The 22,782-nt window shown below is 43.0% G+C and overlaps 1 protein-coding gene across 1 annotated transcript in view; it reads left to right on the top strand.

The window, feature by feature from the left end:
* Nucleotides 1-22,495, top strand: part of IRS4 (insulin receptor substrate 4) — a 24,230-nt gene extending 1,735 nt beyond the window's left edge. The window contains exons 2-3 of the mRNA XM_014954924.1: nt 13-3,240; nt 20,094-22,495. Coding sequence (XP_014810410.1) covers nt 13-3,240; nt 20,094-20,098 — 3,233 coding nt within the window. The 3' untranslated portion in view covers nt 20,099-22,495. The remainder of the gene's footprint in view (nt 1-12; nt 3,241-20,093) is intronic.
* The last annotated feature ends 287 nt before the right edge of the window (nt 22,496-22,782 follow it).

Below are 22,782 nucleotides of genomic sequence, written 5' to 3'. Positions count from 1 at the left end.
CCGCCGGCCGCCCGGTGGGCCGAGGCGGGCAGCCCCCCCCGGCGGGCCGCGGCCTCCCCGCTCCCGCCGCCGCCGGGGAGGACGTGAGGAAGTGCGGCTACCTGCGGAAGCAGAAACACGGGCACAAGCGGTACTTCGTCCTGCGGGCCGAGAGCCACCTGGCCCCCGCCCGGCTGGAGTACTACGACAGCGAGAAGAAGTTCAAGAGCAGCTTGCGGGCGGCGGGGGCCGGCGGCGGGGCCGCCTCCCTCTGCTGCCCCCCGCCCAAGCGGGTCATCCCCCTCTACCAGTGCTTCACCGTCAGCCGGCGGGCGGACGCCAAGCACAAGCACATCATCGCCTTGTACACCAAGGATGAGTACTTCGCCATGCTGGCGGAAAACGAGGCCGAGCAGGAGGCCTGGTACCAGGCCATCAGCGAGCTCATGAGCCAGAGCAAGAGGGGCTTCCTGGAGCAGGAGGACCACGCCGATCAGCAGGTGGATGAGGATGACGAGCACTATGGGGCCGCCCTCAGGCCCGGAACCGTCTTCAAGGAGGTGTGGCAGGTCAACGTTAAGCCCAAAGGGCTGGGACAAACAAAAAACCTTACCGGGGTGTATAGGTTGTGCCTCTCCAGCAAGGCCATCCACCTCGTCAAGCTCAACTCAGAGGTGCCATCCGTCCACCTGCAGCTAATGAACATCCGTCGCTGCGGACACTCGGAGAACTTCTTCTTCATTGAAGTGGGCAGATCTGCTTCCATTGGACCTGGGGAACTCTGGATGCAAGTGGATGATTCGGTGGTTGCCCAGAATATGCATGAGACTTTTCTGGAGACCATGAAAGCTCTAAAGGCCTTTGCAGAGTTCAGGCCCCGAAGCAAGAGCCAGTCTTCTGGTGGCGGTAGTGGTACCAATCCTATCTCCTTCATCACCACTAGGAGGCACTTGGGCAACCTGCCCCCCAGCCAGACGGGCCTGCAGAGAAGATCTAGAACTGAGAATGTTGCCGGGGGGACTCCTCCTACAACCAAAAGCAGCAACTCCTATCGCTTCAGAACATCCAGCGAAGGAGAAGGAACCATGACTAGGCCTTTCAGGTCAGTGACTGGGAGCCTGATCCACCTGAATACTGCGAGGATGAATTTGGGCCGGCAAGAAGGGAGCGGAAGGTATGTGAGAGCTGCTTTCAGCTCATCTTACCACACCAGGTCTGCTTCGCTGCCCGTTTCTCATTTTCCCTCCACTACAAGTCCCATCAGTGTTTCTTCCAGTAGTGGCCATGGCTCTGCTTCGGACATGTTGACCAGGCCTTCCAGCTCATCTGTTTGTGGTTCCCCAAGCGATGGGGGGTTTATCTCTTCAGATGAATATGGTTCCAGCCCTGGAGACTTCAGGTACTTCCGGGTCAGGAGTAATACACCGGATTCCCTGGGAAACACACCGCCCATCAGAGAGGAGAACTGTCTGAGTGAGTACATGTCCATGAGTAAGCAACAGGCAGATGATAACTCGAGAGATGATTATATGGAGGCTGAAAAATGTCTCAGGAAAAGAACTTACTCTCTAACAAAACCAACTTCTGTAGCAGTGCAGCAGAAGACGACGCAAACTACAGCTTTGTTAGATGAAGATTCTGCAGGAAATCATGGACGATTACTTTACTCTGAAACACCAAAATTGAAAGATAACCATGAATCAGAGTACAGTGATGCTAACTTTGATTCCGTATGTAACCAAAGTAGGAGTAAAGCCAGGGATGATGGGTACATGCCAATGATGCCAGGAGTTGCATCTTCTCTATCCAGCAACAGCGATTATTTGCCAATGACTCCTAAAAGTATGTCTGTTCCAAAACAGATTAACAATTCATGGTCGCCGTCTCAGGTTGACTCCAGAGGATATATGATGATGTTTCCAAAGGCTAGCTCTTCGCCTGTACGAAGTCCTTTAACTGGATTTGTTTCTAAAGGGAGTAATGAGAAGATCATAAACAATGAGTATATGGATATGTCACCTGGTAATTCAGCTTCAAAGCACCCCAGTGACTCAAATTATATTCACAACGCTTCTGTTTCCAAAGGTTTCAGTTCATATTTTTCTTTGCCCCGAAGCTTTAAAGCGTTATCAGGACAAAACGGCGACCACAGTGAATATGTTCCAATGTCTTCACCTGGAAAACTCTTGTATGGCGGACCAGAAAATCTAAAAGGGGTCAACAGTGAGGCTCTGGCTAATGGCATCTCTAAATTGCCGGCGGTGAAAGGTTCAGAGGAAGCACTTGTGCAGAACAGGGCTACCAGGCCCACAAGACTCCCCCTGGGTACAAGAGGGAGTAATACTATCCCAAGGATGTATGACCGTACAGTTCCACCTGAGCCAGCGAGTCCTGGTGAATATATAAATATTGATTTTAATGAAAAGGCAAGTAATACACCATATTCCTTATCTGCAGAAGGATCGCCATCATCTCTAGGCTCAAGTGGTGACCACAGACAGTCCCCGCTTTCTGATTATATGAGCGTTGACTTGGATGTGCAGTCACCGAAAGCAGCGAAGGACCTGTCCAACTCTCTAACAGATATTTCAATTTATGCAAGTTCCAGTATTCCTAGAAACCAACCAAATCCTGACTACGCTAGGCTTTCATTTGGTACTGCTTGTGTTAGCACCGCAAGCAACAGGACTGATGACTACACAGAGATGACATTCAACATGGCAGTAACACCACCCCGGCCGTTTGCCACCGAATCCGACGATAGCGTAAAGATTGATAGCCCTTCTTCCATAGTTAATAGACTGTGCATTGTTGATCGATATGCTGGTAGCAGTAGCTTTGCTGTTCCTAGCTCTGAACCTCCTATGGGACCGAAAGTGATTCGAGCCGATCCTCAAGGCAGGAGGAGACACAGTTCTGAAACATTCTCTTCTGCTGGGACTGTGACGACCTCCTCCTCCTTCTTTACCGATAGTAGCAAAAGACACAGCTCTGCCTCATTTGACAATGTTTGGTTAAAACCAGATGAAAACATTTCTGATGGTCAGGAAAGCAAAATGTCCAGGGATACCTCAACTGGATTTCAGAATGGCTTAAACTACATCGCTCTGAATTTACGCGATGATCCTATAAGCTGTGAGGCAAGTACGACAGCACCAACTTGCCACCTCCAAAATGGTACTTCAGGTTTGGACAGTGGAGCTTACGTGAGCATAGATTTCAGCAGGTCCGATGGTCTGAAGTGTAACGCTGCAAGAAAAGGTTTGTAACTTTAAATGCACTTTCTTTTCATGCTTGCTTAACTGTAGAATTAGGTTCTCCACTTAAAACTAAAATGAAGTCACTAAAATGGGGTAAATGTTTTTTATAATCTTTTGTATTATTCTGGTATAACCACTCCCGTTGTTGTGCAGCATTTTAACAGCTGACCAAAGGCTAAAGGGGACATGGGCCTTGGCCTAAAGGGTTTCTGTGACTCAACTGGGCAGTTACAGGTGTTATCAAGCTGTCATCTGCTTTTTTTTTTTTATAGAAGAATCTTGCTAGTATAAACACTAATGGTATTTCATATTGTGAATTCTTGTCCTGAGGTTATGGTGGCTCTTTTTTTCCTTCACTTTGGTTCTCCTCTTCTTGGCTTCTTTTATCTAGGTGACTCTTCACTTTTTTTTTTTTGGTGAACTTGATATTTTGTAATTTGTGTCACTAAATTTGGTTTAGACATCAAAATTTGGGAATTAGATCTGTTTTTCAATAAATGTAGTGAAATGGATGTATAGGGGATTTTAATGTGAAAATCTGCCTGCATTTATTTAGTCAAATCTTATGTAAACAGAACTCATTTTTTTCCCTTGAAGGTTTGGTGTGCTGCTTTTGAGCTCTGGTCTCCAAAGTATCCTTGTATCCTGTGAAGCCATCTCCTGGTGGCTGACCAGGGTGGTGGGGAGCTCCTGTAGCCCATGCTCTCCATGTCCACCACCTTCTAGCAGTGTCCAAGGGCTTAGCTGAGCCTGTTGGTACTGAGGGATCTGCCTTCAGTGTAGCAGGTGGGGAATGCCTGGAATAGAGGAAGAGCAGGCTCTGAGGGGTGTCTCCCAGGTCTTTGGAGAGCAGGCTGGTAGCTTTCAAGTGATCCCTGGTGTGACCCAACTTAAGGTAACACAGTTTGAGGCGTGCATAAAAAATTAGGGTGTTGGAGGTGAGCAGGAAGAATATGGGAAAGAGGAGGGATGCTCCTATTCGTGTGATAAGCTCTTTGCTCTCGTGGTGGGAGCAAAAAATAGTAATTAGCTGGTGGTGGTATTATTGCATGTCCACTGACTGAACAGCAGTGTTTGTGCAAGCACTGCATTGCACTGGAACTTTGGAAGTATAATCCTTATTTTGGTGTTAGTGACCCACTGAACTCCTTACAGTAATTCCCCCACCCTGATAGATAACTGTACGTGTTGGAAATGATGTTTTCCTCTCTTTGCAAATGTATGCGTAGTCAATAATTGATGAGTACTAAGAGGAAATATTTAATCACTGTTGGACATTGATATTTGTCTACTTCTCTGTCAACAGAGAAGGCAGTAAAAGGGCAGGCTACTGCTGGCTTTTATATTTTTAATTACAATCTTAAGCACTGAAATGATAGAGGTTCTTTATTAGTTTCACTTTAAAACTAAGCGTCTAAAGGCAGAAGGCATTGCAGGAGCTTAAAATTTTGTAGCCTTTAATAGTGTAAGGTATAAGCCTGACTCAGCTCGCATGCCATTCAAAGTCTGGCAGCGCTGCTTGGGGCTGCTCAGAAATGTGTGGTTTGCCTCAGTGGTTTTTTTTCCTCTGCTTTGTTTTGTTGGTTGGAATCAAATTTAGAAGACGTTGAAAGTTGCCAGTCCAAGAAGTGCTTTCTTCCAAAGTTAGTCTTTCAGCACTTCAAAGATTTGTCTGCTAAGTCAAAGGCACACTGATCGCTGGAGCCGATTTGTGGTTTGGGTTTTTTTTTTTTTGTTTTGGTTTGTTTTTTTCTATTTTTTTTTTTTAAAAAGCACCCCCATAGACAGCAGAATTGATACTTGATCTTATTCCCCTCGTATGACTAAAATCCATGTCATAAAGTAAAACTTCTCACAAAATGGAGAAAGAAAAAAGATATTATTTCCTTTTAGCTGTACTGTAAATATTGCATTTAAAAATATTTTTCAAGAGATAGTGTGTTTAGAAATTGTGCTTATGTTGTTAAACATTTTGCTTATTGCTGCTACAGCAAAAATCTCTCCAGCCCTGTGCTTGGGGCTCTTCCCTTGTCTGTTACAAGTTGCGGAGGGGCAAGAGACTCACAGCTGCTGGTTTTGCTATGAATTGAAGTCTTTTTGGAAATGAAATGTGTATTAAAATGAAGTGAAGGAAACTCTGTGCATAAAACCATAGGCATTGGCAGGAAATTAAGTATGAGAATAGCAAGAGCTTAGGTTGCTGTTTTTTTTCTAGTCCTAAAAAGAAAAACAAAATTATAAAACACTTCTCCAGAACAGGGCTTAACAGTTTTCTATAAAGACATACGTATTTCTGTTATATAGTAGGAGGGCAGGTGGGGTGTTGACATTGTTCATATTGACTTTGTGGAGGGATGAGCAGATTTCAGAATAGTCCAAGCTAAAAGTAGCAGTTACAGTGTTGTAAATTGGTGATGTATATCTATTTCTTAGTAATGACTTAAAATTCTTGTTTATAAAAGTGCCAGTTCTCATTCACATACTAAATCGTGTTTAGAAGTCTGTATTCTTTAAACAGCTTATCAGTTTCTACTGCCGTCAAGCTTTTAGTATTTAAAAAGTTGTTCTGTAATCCAGAAAATCACTTTCACATTCCATTGTGAATAGTGAAAATAAAGCTTCACTCTTAAACCTGAGGAGGTGTAGGGTGCCTGTGTGTAATTGATATTTTTAATACTTTTGGAGACTTGTAGCAGAACTGAGTGCTGTCTTTTCTTTCCTTCTTATGGCCCACTCTTTCGGTCTCTTTGCCTGAAAAATGCTCTGTGGTTAAATCCATTCTTAAGAAAAATATTTAGCAGATGCGTTTACCCTTTACTGCCTGGAAAGGAGCTATCCCATATTTATTAAATTCTATTAGGTAGAGAACTTCATCTCTTCTTCCTCAACTGCAGTTTTACAGGGAGGAAAACACTTGCCAACCTCGGATTGTTTGCTTTTCTGTATTGTTTTTGTTTGCTTAAGTGGAATATTGTGTTCTGTGAGTCAGCTGTGTTCTCCCAACTGCTGAGGGTGGTAGAGCCATTTCCAATGCATCACTGCCCCCTCATTGTAATTCCCAAACTACTTCTGCTTCAGTTTCACTGATGTGAATCAAACTTTTTCCCCCCCCTCCTCCATTCATGACATAGATGGAGGAGGGGGAGGGCATCGATTTCAAATGGTAAATAAGCCTGACTTATTATTAAGTCTTTATTTTAGGTTTAAAAAAGATTGACCTCAAGTTTTATGTTGATAATGATGATAAAAAGAATATAAGGTTCTGATTTCTAATGCTTGAAGTTTAAAGAGGTCATTAGCAAAACAGTTTCATCACAAAATTGTTACACAATATTGAAGCAAGCGGTTTGCAGTTTTGATTACATGAATCTGAGTCATGAAATTTTGTGCTAGGAGTACAGAACACTAAAGCTACTTCAAACAGGGCTTAGCTAATGTATACCTTGTTATTGGACCTTGTAGAAACTGAGGAGGATAATAAGAATGGGGCGGTAATAAACTGCATAATGGGTCCTGTATAATACAAGTTTCTTCAGACTTAATTAGAAATATTAAACCTGCAAAGATACCCCAAAAAGCAAACCAGACTGTTCAGAGTAAATGTAATGCTCAGTTTAATATCAGCCCACCTATTTTACACCCACTCTTTAATCTGATCTCTACCTGACATTCTAACACTACAGGGAGATAACACTTCAGAAGTTCTCTAAAGTGCAGGATTATAATTTAAATATTCCTCACCTTTTTAATCTCCCCTGTGCTAGCCTTGGTGAGAGTGTTGGGGATGCTTTGGGCAGCTGAAAGAAAGGAAAACAAGTATAGCTGTAAAGCAAAGCTTGTGTTGCAAATTGTCTAGATCCTTCATGGAAACTTGCATATTTCAAATGAAAAATCTTGAAGAATGTAATGAACAATATACACTCTGAGAAACTCAGAAGCTGGAAGTTTAGCTATTACTAATATAGTAAATTACAGTTTACGGGATCCCAGGCAAATAACTGCCCCTTTTGGCTTTCAGACTAGTGGTTTTTAAAAGTTTGCTTCAAACTGAAGCTCTTTTGTATCAGCAGAATTCTGAAAGCACAGGCCCATTTAAAAATAGCTTGAAGAACCCTGCTGAAGCACGGCCGAACGTCGCTGTGTGTCCTACAGCTTTGAGGTAATGCTGGGATAATAATTCTTAGAAATAAACCCCACCATACCATTTCAATCTGGCTGTAACAGATGCCACTTTAACAGTCTTGAGTGACTTACAGCTATGCTTAAAAATACTCAGGGTAACTTTCTCAAGTAGTATATGAGCTGCTGAAGGCAGAACAGATTTTTGCCGTGCAGCGTGGGAGTGAGCTAATTATGACATATTTGACCAAGAATCAGTTGGGTTTTACTTGTGCTTGGGTGAGAAACTGAGACAAGAATGTTCCCCTTACTTGTAGTCAGTGTTGAAATACTTTTGGAAATAGATTTCCAGTCCCTAAACCCATAGCTGCAGCTGATGGTTATATGTAATTTTTTTGGAAGTCTACAGCTTTTTGCCGGTAGGTGAAAGCACTGTTGCAGGAGTTATTGTTACCGGAGTAATCCGGTAACAATTCAAACTGCCTTTTTAAACTTTTTTTTTTAAGTCTTTTGGTGAAATCCTTAGTGCACTGTTTTAGCTTTCCCTCTAAAACATCACATTTTCCCCTCTTCCCTTGCTGTCTGTTCCCTGTGGCTTGGGGTGGCAGGTGGGAGTAGCAGAAGGTGTGGGTGCCCCCCAGTCCTTCCAGCAGCTGCATTCCAGCCCAGGGTTACTGGGGTGGTTTGTCACTCCCTATTTCTTAGGGGCTTTTTTTATGTCCAGTGGCCTGTTAGCAGTAGGTAGAGTGTGGGTTTGTGTTTTTTTTTCTCTGCGTATGCTCATTTTTTTAATTAAAGGATCTTTAATAAGTTTTCTTCGTATTCATCGCTGGGGGGAGGGTTTATACCTTGAGGTTTTGGATGGTACTAAAAAGAGCTTATAGTACTCTCTTGTATCTTGGTGCCTGTTTGTGTGCTCTGTGGATCTGTGGTGCTCCCAAAAACATGCTGAATGGTGTCCAGTATGTTGATTGCCCTAACAAGTTTGTTTTTCTGATCTGAAGCAGGAAACAAACTACAATTTTATTTTAAGTACTGCTGTGATCAAATGTGGCATTCTTCAACTCAAAAGAAAATGGAGTGGTAAAACTGAAAGGCAGGTGAGACAGGCAAGCTTTCTGGAGCCTGGGAATGTGTTATTGCTGCTGTTTTGTCCTAAAAATGTAGCATTATCTTATGACTCATCCCTAAATGGTATGTAATGACTTGGCTGGAGAGCTGTCCTGTGGCCCACCCTGCAAATTTGCTGTTTGACTCTTTTTTGCTTTTTTTCCTTCGTGTTTAGCTTTTGCGTATTAACAACAACCCAATGATTAAGTTGCAGTGTTGTCTTACAGGTTAAAGCAATGGCTGTTCTAGTTTTAATCAAGCCCTACATCTCCATAAAGGTCACTCAGCTTAGGGATGGGTTACGATTTAGTTGAGAACCTTGATCAATAGGGATTTGTGACATACTTGAGGGCAGCGGGAAGACAAAGGTAAATTAGCCTGACTCATCAAAGGCATGTCAGAGGTGTTGCTGAGTATCTTATCTAAAGGATCTTGAACATATAAGCGTTTGGATTTGTGGAGATTTTGCTTCAGGTGTAGCATTACCCCAAGAGCAGCAATGTACTAGACTGTAAGCAAGAATTTTCTGCCTTGGTTAAGTCTTGAACCATCTATCTCAAAAGACAAAGGTTGCTTATTTCAAAACATTATTTTTCTGTTAATTTAGTTGTATGGCTGGATGCTGGCAGTTCAGACTGCTTGTGTGTGTGTACATGTGTGTTGTGTGCCAGTGATTAGTGAGTTAAGTGTAAGGTCTAATCTTTTTTAATCTTCTGAGAAGAAAGGGTTTTTGAAAGAGGTGGCTTATACTGAAATTAATATAGTTAAGATTTGGCTATAATTCCAAGGTGATGATATAATTTAATGTGACTAAAGAAAATTGAAAACTTAAATTGCTACTAAAAGATGAATAGCGCTTGTGTTCGGTGTCTAGCGTGTACGTATTATGAACTTATATAAATATCAAATTGAATTATTATTTAGGCATTAAATAGGTAAGAATAGTGTTTTCTTTTTTGCTCACCATGAAAGGCTTATAAACGTGCTACTCATGTGGAGAAAGGTTTCCCTTTCAGTAGAACAGGATTTTTGTGGAATGACTGAGGATATCGAAGTGTGTTCTTCTTTTTCTGAAAATCATGGGAAACAATGCCAAAAGGTGTGCAAGGAACCTGGTAAAATTTGCTTTTAAGTTTGAAGGACTAATGAATGAGATCCTCCTTCCACAGGGAATAGTGTGATTCTGTTCCTGTACTCGTGCCAAGCCAGCTTGCTTTATTGTTTATGGCTCTTGCTGAAGAGCTGAATTTGCAGTATAACTTTTTTTGATGCTGGATAGCCTGAGCCATTTTTTGGGAACTAGTGCTTCATTTCATGCAGATCTCTTAGGCTACTAGGAGCTTGGAGAGTTCTTAGTGATAGTGAAGCAGATGCCTCATTAGGTAACAGAACCTATTGCAGACTAGACCGAGAAAAGCTATTAACGTGAGCCAAGCAATACCTTATTTGTATGAGGTTTAAGCTATTGATGGGCATTAGTGTTTCTGCAACTTTTGTGGCACTTAAAACCCTTCCTGGTCTAAGTAACCAGAGCCTGTTCGCGGGTGAGTTGGCTGAGGACGTTCTTCAGTGCAAGTAAAACTTCCATCAGTACAGATGGAGGAACACGCTTTAAGTTCTGCAAGTCTAAACCAATATGGGTTAAGAGCCAAAATGATACTGTTTGCTTATGGAATTTTTTTGTGTTAGTCTGCTGGAAAAAATTGTAAGCTGTTTGGGTTTTCAGCAGTAACATCCACTGTTCAAACTTAGAGAATATTTGCTTCTTGTTATGTGAGTCACTTTAGGAGGTATTTGCCATCTATGTTTAATTCTGTGCTGTTTTGGGGGGGATAGGTAGGGGTTTTTTTTCATTTGTTTCTAGAACAAGACGTTTTTAAATTGCAGGTTGTGGTTCACAGGAGATCAGTTAGAAATGAGTTGGAAAAAATGAACAGATTTGATCTTGAGGTCATTCGGACAAGATTGCAACAGTGAGTCTGTTAATGAGAGCTTGTTGCTCCAGACACCTTCTCCACTCGTTGCAGAACCTGACCAGGTAGGCAGGATGGAGGTCCCCTGTGCTGTGCCACAAATGTAAATGTGTTGGTCCCCGTCCGAAGGAGCTTACAATTTAAAAGATGAAACTAAAGAGATGGATGAAACTTAATGTGCTGGGGTGGAGAGTATGATAAAGATCAAGGCTGCTGCCATTGGCAGAGTGAAGATAAGAGTCGGCCTTGCAGAGAGATAAAAGGCTCCTGAGCGCAGTTGCAGGAGAGGAAGCTGGTAGAGGCACTTGGAAGGGAGTGATGGAAGGTAGCGAGCTATAAATACAGTGGTTGTAATGGTTTAAATGACTTGAAAAGAATGAGGTAAATGTCAGAACACTGGCCAGGATATTAATCTCAGTAAGAGGAATGTGGGCCAACATGTATCTCCGAGTTAGAAGCATGTCCCAATGTTTACTTCTCCCTTTTAGATGTGGAATGTGATGATTATTTTTTTTCCCCTCTTTTTTTCCTTTTTCCTTTCTGTAGGTTAGTTTTCCTGTAGCCATGTGGCTGATACATTTGGTGCAAGCAGAGGTGCAGGAACACGTATGGGAGCGCAGGGTCCCTCTGTGCAGCATCCCTGGACAGCTAATGTCCCATGGACCTGCACCCTCTGATCTTCATGAGACTTTGCTCCAGGAGCAGTGAGGGTGATGGAGCTGCCTTGGTGCTACTACCATTTCCTCCTTGTTTTTGTAGGAGCTTTTCAGGTGGCATCTTTGGGATTCAGGCAATGTTCTGGCGTTGGGGAGGAGGCAGCAGTGTGGCCTGGGAGATCTGTTCACCTCTAGGGTTTGTAACCAGTGCATGAGAGTGTTTGGAGTCCAGCTCTGAACAGGGAGGTCTGGATGGCACCTGCTCATGGCTGCTGTGATGCTTTTGGCTGCTTGAGAGCAGGTTGGGGAAGCTGGAGTGCAAAACGGTTGCTTTGACGGGAGAAAGTAATTTTATTTCTGTGTCAGTAGATCAGGTTGAACAGACACTAGTGGTTGTGGGTGAGTCTGGAAGTGGTGGCAGCAGCCAGGCTTGATTCACTGCTGAGGGTGTAAGTGATTGAAATATTAATGTTGACATGTTTCACAAGGTAAGCACTAAACAAGAGTTGCACACTGTTGATTAAACTTTGTCTGTGTGTAGACACGGTTCAGCTCTGCCTTTTGTGAGTTCCTGAGCTGCTCCTGGAAGCTGAAGACCCGATCCTTGGCTCTTGTGCGTGTGCTGTGATTTGAGAAGACCTCACTTGACCCATGCAATGCAATCCGAACCCACATAAGCCAGGGGCTGGAGTATCCTTATGTTAATGCAGACTCAATAATATGATAATTAGAAAATGTAAAAAATTGATGTGTGCCATTGCTGTGTGTGGTAGCAGAGAGTGGCTGATAACAAAGATATATTTGTTTTGGTCCAGGCACGCGTGGGCACGTAGGAACTTTTTGCCTTAGACAGTCATTTATGGCACTAGAGGTGAAAGAAAAAGGTAGTGCTGAAAGCGTTTGAATGCCCATGGCTGAAGTGGTTGGGAAGAGCAAGGGGATGAATTGGAATGGGTGAAACTTTCAGTAGAAAGGAAAAACTTTGTGTAGAAAGCAAGTATCAGGGAAGGTGATTTGAAGGGTGGGGAGCTGTTTCATTAGTCATGAGTGACACTGTCCTTTCTCTTAGTTGTTTATAATAGTTTTGCTCACTGGAAGTGGAGACCTGTGCCTGCAAGCAGACACCGCCCAGCAGAGGAAGAGCAGGGCAGGCGTATATAATGCTTCCCCACAAACATGCACCCAGCCTCCAATTTCTTTTTTTTTTTTTTCAGCTTGGGGGATATCCTGAGCCTGATATAGTTTGTCTGTTTTATAATCCTTTATGGGTCTTTAATCCAAGTACTTCTCCAGTCCCTCTGATCCTGCGTAAACTCCCTGTATCCCCGGCAGCCTGCGGTCGGTCAGTACCCGCTGCACCCAGACTCCTCTCTTTTGGACCCTGCTCTGTACCAGCTTTGTTTGGCAGCCCCTCGTTTGTGTATTGGAAGAGATAACAAACCCTATCTTTTCTCTCCATGCCACTCAGGATTGTGTAGATGCTGTATCCTCCTCTGCCATACACTTAGCCCGTGTGCTGTCAGTGGCTTCCTGCGCTGCACACAGCAGGGACCTGCGGTGTAATCTTTATTTTTTAATTTCCTGATATGTCCCAATACTTCTCTGCAGGCGGACGGGTCCGTGTTACCTGGCTGTTCCTCACTCTGAAGCTGTTTCACACCTTTTGTGAATTTTTCTGCACTATTCAGAAACTCTCCCAGTTATTCCAAGTCCTCCTTGGATGAGGACATGGGAGCTGTGTGTGCTGTTCAGCCCCGGTGTTTGACAGGGCTCTTTTCTTTCCTATTCCCTTCCAGCAGTTCTTAGCAGCCGGTGTGGGGCAAGAGCACGGGCAGGAAATATGTTCCTCCTGCTGGCACGTCAGGGCTCCTGACCTTTGTCACGAGAGCAGAGTGAACCGGAGCAGGTGGTATTGTCAGAAGCCACACAAACAAGGGTTGTTTTTTTCTTTTTGGCTAAAATTTACCTAAGTTTTTCTGCACTTTAAGAGGTCAGTTGTAATACCCTGCACACTTGCCATGGGAGTGCTCTTGAAAGCAGAGCTTTTTTTCGTTCTTCTGCAACACGAAAATCTGAGATTTTGAACTTGTGTTTGTTTTTGAGTGGAGAGAAGTTAATTTTAGGTTTTTTAACTAAACTAAACTTTAGTTTAAAAAAAAAAACCCTCACGAAAACAAACCACCAAAAAAAGCCCCAACAGCTTCTTGTCAAGCTGTCCAGTGCAACTGGAGTTGGTGCGAGGGCTCTGCCAAAACTGTGTGCAGGTTTCCTAGTTCTAGGAATAGTATCAGTAAAAGAGATGAAATTAGGGAGTGTGCATGCGGCCTTCCTAGAAACAACACTACTGTTTGTTAAAACAGAAAAAGAAGCCACTGTTGCAAAAGATAAGGCATTTTGGCAAAGCAAATAAAAATGATCTTAAGGCATGGGAGAGGTTTTTTAGCTCATGAAATTGCAAAGCACTAAGAATAGCGGAACTGCATTTGAATGAACAACTCTGAATAAAGATTATTTGTAAGAGTAACTTCATCTCCTAAATTTCAGAAATGCAGCTTGAGGAGGAATACAGTTCACAGGAACACTTGTTACCAGTTGCTGTGTTTATCCAATGAAAAGTGAGTTGTGTGATAGGTCTTTTTTAGAACAAACTTTGCTTTTTTTTTTGCTTGTGGAAAGTCAATAAAATTGTAGGTACAGTAGCTCAATTTGAGCGTCATTAGTTTGTTGTTGAATGAAGGAAGTAGGTGGAGTGTGTGTTTAATGGTGAGCATGTAGTTTAAGACATCTCGCAAAGGAGAACGTGTGTGTGTGAGGGCTGTGGTTGGGTTCCCCAGGTGCAGTCGCTGCAGATGCAATGGCCACAGCAAGTCTTGCTGTTCTGCTGATTTGTATTTGTAAACTTGGTGTCTGCGTGTGCAAATTAGGAAGGAATTCTGCTTTTCTCAAATAACACCACTTGCCTCTAGCGAGTCTAAAGCTATGCCATTAAAAGAAGAACTCGAAGAAATAGGAAATGACATAGAAGAGTAACTATGTATCCGGCAAGATTTGGGGGTAAGAAAGAATATTCACACTAATTTGTGAAGAAGGTATTTGGGCAAATTACCTCCCTCCCCCCAACCTGCGTGCATGGGGAAGGCTTGAAATGTGATACACTGCAGTCCCCCCTGCCCTGTCCCGCCAGCGTGAGCTAAATGCTCTTGGACACGCACGTTGTGTCCTGAGGTTGTGCTGGGATCTGGCCCTTTCCTGAACAACAGGAATATTGTGTGGCCCATGTGCACAAGAAAGTCTAGAGCTGTTCTGCTGCTTTTGATCTGCCTAAGTCGGATTAATTCCGATTTTCCCCCTAACCTGAAGTTCAGGAAATGGAGAACTTCAGTAGTGTTCTCCAGAAAGCATTAAGCTGTCTTAGTCTTTGACATGGAGATTTTAATAATTTAATTATCTTAAATTAATATCTTCTGTAAGCAAAGCTTTTATCCTTTCAGGAATAGTTGCAGAATTGTCAGCAAAAGCCCTTTCCTGTAAAAAACAGATTTTATTTAGGATGGATTTCTTTGAGAGAATTAGGATGTGTCTGCTATGTTCTTAAAACGTCTTGGTTTGTTTCAAAGTGGCCTGACTTGTATGACCTTAACAATTAAGATGCAGGAAATGAAGTGTAAATTGGATATATTCTCCTCTGATAAGTTCTCAAATGGAACATGCTGGGTTTGCAATCAATTGAATTTAGACTAATCTAATCCTTTGCCCCTAAGCTTCATAAAACTATAGATTACTTTTGCATACAGTACTCGCAGAACACTTTCTCAGTGTGTTCCTTAATTTCAAACCAAACATTTTTGAGCAATGGCATACTGCCATCCTGTTTTAAATATTTGCCCTCTTAGTTTCTCTTCTGCCTTGCGATCCTTCTTGTCTGATTGTTCCTCAGAAAGATTCAAACAGCTGTGTGTGGTTTTATAATCCCATCCCATCTTCAAATGATGAATTTAAATAGAATTTTGTAATGCGGAGAACATTGTTTTAATTTTCTAAACTTTGCTTATACGTTTTGAGAGGTGATCTGTGAAAATGTTTGGATGCTCTCTGGACAGGAAGTGGAACTTGTATTGTTCTCAATGTTCTGAAGCAGCAGAACTCCATTCTGAATAAAGGCTGAAGCTTTTCTGTAGAATCCGTTAGCAGAGCTAAAGTTTGAATAAACAGAAGTGCAGTATGAAAACTACTTAGTATATTTCTAGGCTGCTTCGAAAGTGCAGAGGTTTTCTGAGTTCAAGTCTTTGCTGCTTGTTTTGTTGTAACGATCAGTTATCAGACTTTTTTTTTTTTGGTAGACTGAGCAGATTTTCTTGGAAGAGCTCGGGACAATCCAGGAACGGCAGCGTGTTTACGCTGCAAGTGAAAGCTATCTTCAAACTTGTCATCTCATATCTGGCCACTGAGTTTCATTTGGTGGCATTTATGTTTTGAGAACTCTAAGGAGCTGATGGGCTACTTTGAGCTTTGTTCTTCTCTTCCCAGCTCATTCACCCCTCATAACTTGTTTTCCTTTCAGAACAGTTGTTTCATCCATTTCTCTGACAGCTTCCTTTACTGTTCAGGCAGTGTTGAGTCAAATACATTTATATGGTATTTGTAATGAACTGCTAATCTGGTTTTTATTGTTGATCAGCAATTCTCGTATTTGTACTACTAAAGAAAATTGTTGGCTGATGAATCTTGCATTATGAAGACTGAAATAAGATCATCCAGCTTCACAGAAGCTATGTTGTTTGTGTTGAGCATTTCATGTCCTCCACTAGTTTACCTTCACCTACTGGCAAGTCAAAAGATGGGAGAAGGTCAGCTGTGGGAGAGAAGGACCACCAAGGAACATAAAGTGTGACTGCTCTTGCAACCTCGCTACATAAACCAAGGTCCCTTCCTAAGGAACCCCGTCCCTGGAGGGGTTCAAGGCCAGGCTGGATGGGGCTTTGAGCAGCCTGGTCTAGTGGGAAGTGTCCCTGCCCGTGGCAGGGGAGCTGGAACTAAATGATCTTTAAGGTCCCTTCCAACCCAACCCATTCTATGATCCTGCTGGTGAGGAACTGCAGAGGTGGAAATCCACAAATTAGCTCCAGGTATATCAGCAACACAACAGACATTGGCCTTGTTCTCACTTACACTAAGCCCATTTTACACCGCTTTGACTAATAACTGTTCTTGTGGTGTGTGTACACGTGTGGTGCTTTCACGCAGCTGGGTACAGGTCCCTCTGTATAAACACACCCCCTGCTCTGGTGGCACCGAGGCTCCTGGCAGGCAGCTGTACCACTAGAGTGTGAGACGCAGTTCGGTGAGTGGGGCAGCACAGATCTTCTAGGAGGATGTGGTGGGGGAAGCTACGTCAGCTGGAGTCCCTGGCTCTGCTGGAGACCCACTGGCTCCTGGATGCAGGCTCCGCTAGTTGTGACATGGGATTTCTCCTGCCTGGAGGTTGGTGGTGGGAGACCTGTGGGTCTTTCTGGCTGTGGTCCTGCTGGAGTGAGGGACACTCCCGAGAGCCACCCTCATAAATGGTGATGACTACAGATGCTTTGTGAGAGGGATCTCTTGCAAGACCTCGGTCTTCTCTTAGATTTCAGAGGGATTTTTTTTTCATGTGGTTAAGTTTCATGAGTTTCCTTTTGCCTTTTCTGACACTGATACATGTGTTCACATACGTATATATATCTCAATTTATATTTGTATCTATATATATATATATAAATGCTTGATGCTTTTATCCCCCAAAAAGTTAATGACTCAGGGCATCAGCCAGCTCTACTGCTCCAACTGCAATATTGAATTTTTCAGCTTTAACAAGGGGATTAGAGAAGTGGTGACAACCAATCACTCCCTGAGAGACTCAAGGCTTTATGAGATTCTTATCAGCTTGTAGGTAATGTTTACGAGAAACTCCTACATGTTTATTTACAATTCCCACAATTCTGTTTTAGCTTAAAAATGAGGAGGAAATATGCTGAAGTAGGATTTCTAATCATGGAGACACACACAGATTAATGAGATCTTGTTTAACGAGTAGAGTTTTGGGAAGGGGGGATGCTGCAGGGAGGTCCTGAGCTTGCCTTTACGCTGGTGTAAAACTCTGTTTGAGCCAGGGGATAGTTGAGAAGCCGCAGTGAAGCTTTGCTGAGGACACTTTCTTCTGGTTTCTTGTGGAATGAGCATGTGTTAGTCTGGGCTCTGCTTGGAGTTACCTGGTGAGCTTGCTTGAGAGTTGGTTATCATGCTGCCTCTGAGTTAGGCCAGGTTTGTTCATATTTCTGCATTAAGCAGGTTTTTGGGGTTTTTTTGGCTCTTAAGCTCTTCCCCTTCCCCTCCAAGGATCTTAAATGTAATTTGGCATAAGTCTATGAAAGTTTTCAAAAGTTTGAGGTATAAATACCGAGTTCTGCTACATGGGATTGTCCAATTCAAACGACAGGGCTTTACTCTTCGGAATGTTTTGGGGATGTGCTTGGGGAGATTAGAATAACTTGTCAAGCAGCTTTCAGGTGTGCCTTGTGTGTTAGGCGTGGAGGAAAAATGTCCTGACAAAAGCAGAGACAGTTTTTGAAGTTCCTTTTATGTAAGCTTACAGGTCCGCAGCAAGGAAAGGGTGGGGGGATGCTGGTAAATGTTAATTTTTACTGAATATAAGTTTAATATAGAAGTTCTAACTGCTTGCACGTTGGACTTGCCTGCATTGTTGAGGTGTGATTCATTGCAAGCTGTGGTGCATATTGTCATCCTTTGGTCCTACAACAAAATAATGTTTTTCTAAAGAGGAAAACTATTTCAAAAATAATAGCTTCATTTGGCTTTTGTGAAAACAAAGCCATCACTAACCACATCACGCTCTGTGTGTAACAGGCAATAGCTTTTTGTAGTGATCTTATGATGTCTATGAAATAATACTGATGGAGATTCTTGAGCTGTGGCTGTATTTTGGCTGTTTCTTCCTTGAATTGTGGAAAACCAAGTTACTGTGTTTTTGAAATCACTACGTATTTGAAAAATGAGACTCAGCAACCCAGACCTTGGCGTGGGTTGTGTAGGGATAAAAGGGAGTTTCCCCTGAAGCCGAAGGACCCATCTGTGCTGCTTCCAGGCCTGGGCTTTGCTTCTGTGTCTCTGGAGCTGGGCAGCCTTTGCCCAGAGCTGGGGTGTCCCCAGGGGCGGTGGTAGGGGCAGGGCTGCTTGGTGCAGCTCAGCTGAGCTTAGGGCTGGCTTGCTTTTCTTTTTTCTCTTGAAGGGACAGTATTTTTAGCTGACGGAAATCAGAACTTCTCTAACGTAGGGTGGAGTTTGTGTGTGCATACTCCATGATTGGGTATGGCAGTAAACATACAGGTTTGCATTATTATACATAATGTGCGGCTTCTTCAGATGGTCACATTTTCTTCAGCATGTTCCCGTGGTAGAGGCAGTGAAGCACTCTGCTTTCTTCAGCAGTGAGATCTCTCTGATTCCTTGTGACCCTGCTTGGGCAGGATTAAGCTCCAAACCCCCTTCTTTCATTCCAGTGGCCCCCACTGACATCACCATGCTTCGTAATGAAGTATTCCCCGTATTGCAGCTCTTCTCCAGGGCAGTGAGCTCTCCCAGAGCAGCGGGATGGCTTGTGCTCTGGGGCTTCGAGGGGAAGAAGTAGCCTACGGTTCTGTATCTGATGCCTTCTGCAGACTAAATCTCTTACACGAGTTGTTTCTCAATGTGAGGAACCTGCTGTTTCCTTCTTTGCTGCTGTGCCAGGAAATAGATCCCACAGACACGTACCTCAAATCTGAACAAGAAGGTGACCAAAGGTGACTGGTAGAGGACAGTGCCCTCAGTCTTGGCCGAGAGGACAAAAGTGGTGGAAGAGGAGGACAGTCTGGTAGGGTTGGGAGACAGCGTAACCCATGATTTGGCCAATACTGCCCCTCCACTGAAAACCGGTGTTCACACTGGCTCTGCTGGGAGCAGAAGGGTTTTGTACTGAGCTAAAAAGTGGCTTTTCATGTGTTCCTCAATTTAGGTTCACATCACTGCAGAAAGGATTCACATCCCCTTCACCAGTTTATTCTGTGTCAGGAACCTTTTGAGGCACTCACCTTGGCCTGTCCACAGTTACTTGCGGAGCTGATGTTCTGCTTGGAGGTCACCCTCCCTCCTATTTCCATTTCTGCTTTGTCACCCGACTGTATCTTCCTGTATTACGAGATTTTGGGGGTTTCCCCCTCATTTTACTGAGCACTTTGTATTTTGCCTTTCCCAGTCCCAGTTTAAACCCCTGGTTTTTGCTGGCAGCCGTACAGGTGGCTGTCAGCCATGGCTTGGTGCTTTTGTGCCACGTGCTGCCTTTTAGTGAGACTTCCTTGAAAAAGGGGAAGCTATACTCCGAGGTGTTTCTTATCGTGACTAAATAAGCTTTTCCCTGTAAAGCTGAGGACGGGGCACACAGCTGTCATGACTTCCCACTCTGGTTTGGAGCCAGAGTTGCAGAGAGTGTCTGTGTTACAGCTCCGTACCTGCTGTGGATGGGAGGGTATTCACCTGGGTGAGGAGAGCTGCTCTCCATCCATCCATTGCCTGCTGCACGGGGAGCTGGAGATCTCGTGAAGTGCAGCCTGGCTGGTGTGGTGGGTGCTGGGTGGCTGTGGGGTGCGTGGGCTGGCACCACGGAGCTGGATGCTGCCCCAGCTCCTGCCTGGCCGACGCGTGGCAGCTCCGTGGTGGCAGCGGCTCCTTGGGGCCTGGTCCAGACTTGGGAGATCTTCCTGATGGCTCTGGGTGTCTGAGGGGGATGTCGCTTGGTGGTGCCCCCTCCCTCTGAGAGGGACCCAAGTTCTGCATCCAGCAGCCGTCGCTTCTGCAGTGGATAAGCTCCATGTGTTCTCCTCACTAGAAAACATTTTTTTCCAATATAACTTGCATATAAAATGTCACTGACTTTTTTTTTTTTTCTTCCCCCCCCTTTTTTCTAGACTGAGTGCATTGCCATGGAAACCATTGTTGGAAGAGAAGACTTTTCTGCTGGTAACTCCAGAAACTGTGTGGTGCTTTTGGAAGCAAAGCTCAGCTCCAGCCGGCTACTTTCATTTCCACCAGCACGGACATGGACACACATCCTTTTAATTAATTTTTTCATAGACATCAGCTCTCTACAGTTGAATTAATTTGAATTGAGATTTTTTTCATAGCTGTGCTTTGGTGATGGAATTTGGTCTTTCATGTCATATCTATCTGGGAGGCAGTGTGAATGCTGATAGGACATCCCTCTACGCCCCTTTCTTCCTCCTGTCTCTCCCATTTATTTTTTTGTTAATTTATATTCTGAGAAGTCAAAAGCTGGTTTCTGATTGTTTAACATGGGGTTTGCTTTTCTGGTACATTAACAAGTGGTTAGCTTAAAACATGTATTGTTTAGAAATATTTGGGCAGTTCTGGATTGGTTGAGGTGGAAGGAGGGAGGGAGAGCCAGAGCAGCACGTTGGTGGCTTGAGGGGTGAGAACCCACGGGACTGAACTGCTCGGAGAAGGACAAACCTCTTCTGCCTTTTTTTTTTTTTTAAGGTTTTGCTTTTATGGTACAAGAGGTATTTCTTGATCATAGGCTAGAGTATTTTAAATCAGATGTCTGTCAGAGCTTAAACAATATTTTTTTTGCTCAGAATTTTGGTATGTACAAAGTAGGATTAATGGGCTGGTTGTCTTGTAGATTGTTTTTGTTCTTACCCTCAAGATACTTGTTTATAAATACGAATTGTGTAAAATGAGGTTTTTGTTCATGCATTCAAATGGAGAACTGCAGAGTCGTATCCAGCGTTTGTGACTCCTGCATTATATCTGTCAGCTGTAGCTTTTTAAAGGGAAACCACCCTAATTGATCTTACTTTCAACCAAAGCCCCATTTTCAATTTGGGACTACTTCTGTTCTTTCTTCCTGGCCTAATTGGGGAAAAAAGTAAAACATTGGCTCATCAATTGTCTTTATCCCACTTCCAGAAATGCCGACAACAACTATTTGACATTTTTTTTTAAGTAACTCCTGGTTTTTCTACAACTTAAGTGCTTCACTCTTGTACTGAATTTTTTTTTGGTTGAAATGAATTTAGATTTTTAACACCGCTATGAACTTAAAGAGCGTGACACCAGTCGTTGGTACATGCAATGTTTAACAAAAGGCACTGACGATTAGTGAAGGGTTGAGAAGTGGTACACAAATCCTCATGCTGTACTGCACCACACAGCTGGAAATCCTCTACATTGTATATTGTACAACCGAGCTGTCAGGCTGCCTCACCTCTAACATACAACCTTTAAATTGCTGGTACAGTTTGTATAACAAATTAGACACTGTCAGCTTCGATTGTTCGGTGATGTGTACCCAGATCTATTTTTGAGTAGTACTAAAATGTACACGTCACTAAAATATGAAGACTTTTTTGGGGGGGAGGGGGGGAACATGGTACCAATCAGTTTACGCAGTGTCTAGTGACAGGAAAAACTGTTGCTACAGGGTTTAAAAGCACAGATCTGTTCTTGATTCTGGAAGAGAATTTGAAGTTGGTACAGTTACTTGTTGCTGCTAAACATACACTAATTAAAAATACGACCACTCTTACAGACCATGATACTGTCTCGCCATACAGCTTTTGTTTGGTCTCGTAAATTAATAATGCAATATGTAGACAGCTTTTTATAAAGCTTTACATTTTTTCTAAGAAATCAAAATTTGGATGAAGATAGTTCTAAACATTTAATGTGAAAGGAAAAGGTTGTTTTGAAGAAATTTGTTACATACTTATTTCATATTAGATCCCTGAGGCTGCCATTGTACAATATACAGCACTGATTTAATAAATGCTGAATAAATAAGTAAATGGGTAACCTCAAGTATAGTGGTACAAATACTAATAGGTACGGCATAATAAATATGCAATCTTTTTGAATCTCTTAGTTTACAGCAACTAATTTATTCAGTATTGTGCTGGAAGAACATTTTCAGATGATGTAAAACATATCACTATATATACTACCTTCCAGCTACCCGTTTATGCTGCTGTATAGTACAAAAATACCAATGATAGAACAATGTTTGTCCTGTAAATTTAATTTGATATTGGACAGTTATTGTCTGTACAAACTAAAACATATATGGTTGAAACTGTTCATTATATTTGCTATTTCTGCTTCACAGATCTGTTTTAAAGTTGAGCTGATTGATCTGGCTTTGTCTTCCATTGTAAATATTGTTATGTTGTTTTCTTTGTAAAACACATCGCGTTTGCGGTTTTGGGAGACTGGCTTGAAGCTCTGTATAGTGTTTATATTTATCTGACTTGGCTTTCCATAGAGCTACTTGCAGTAAATACGTGTTCATGTAGCTCCGTGTCTGGGTTTTATTTTTAAACAAGCTTTTGTTTTTCCTGTCAGAAGTGCATTTCCTCCTGCGGCGGCTGCTTTCTTCTTAAAGTGGTTTTGTCACCCTGTTTCCCTGAAGATTGGGAGAAGCTTTTAGCATATCTCAGGGGAGCAATCCCAGCCTGTACAATTTTCTCTGCCACTTAAAGTAAAAGGTAACATACAGCAAAACACCTCCAAGTTTTTCTTTGTCATAGATTGAGTGCTGGTAAACAACTGAGTTTCTGAATTAAAAAGGAAAAACAAAAA

Source organism: Calidris pugnax, unplaced genomic scaffold (assembly GCF_001431845.1).
Source record: "Calidris pugnax isolate Ruff unplaced genomic scaffold, ASM143184v1 scaffold38, whole genome shotgun sequence".
Lineage (NCBI taxonomy): Eukaryota > Metazoa > Chordata > Aves > Charadriiformes > Scolopacidae > Calidris > Calidris pugnax.
This window is presented reverse-complemented; position numbering and strand designations above follow the sequence as displayed.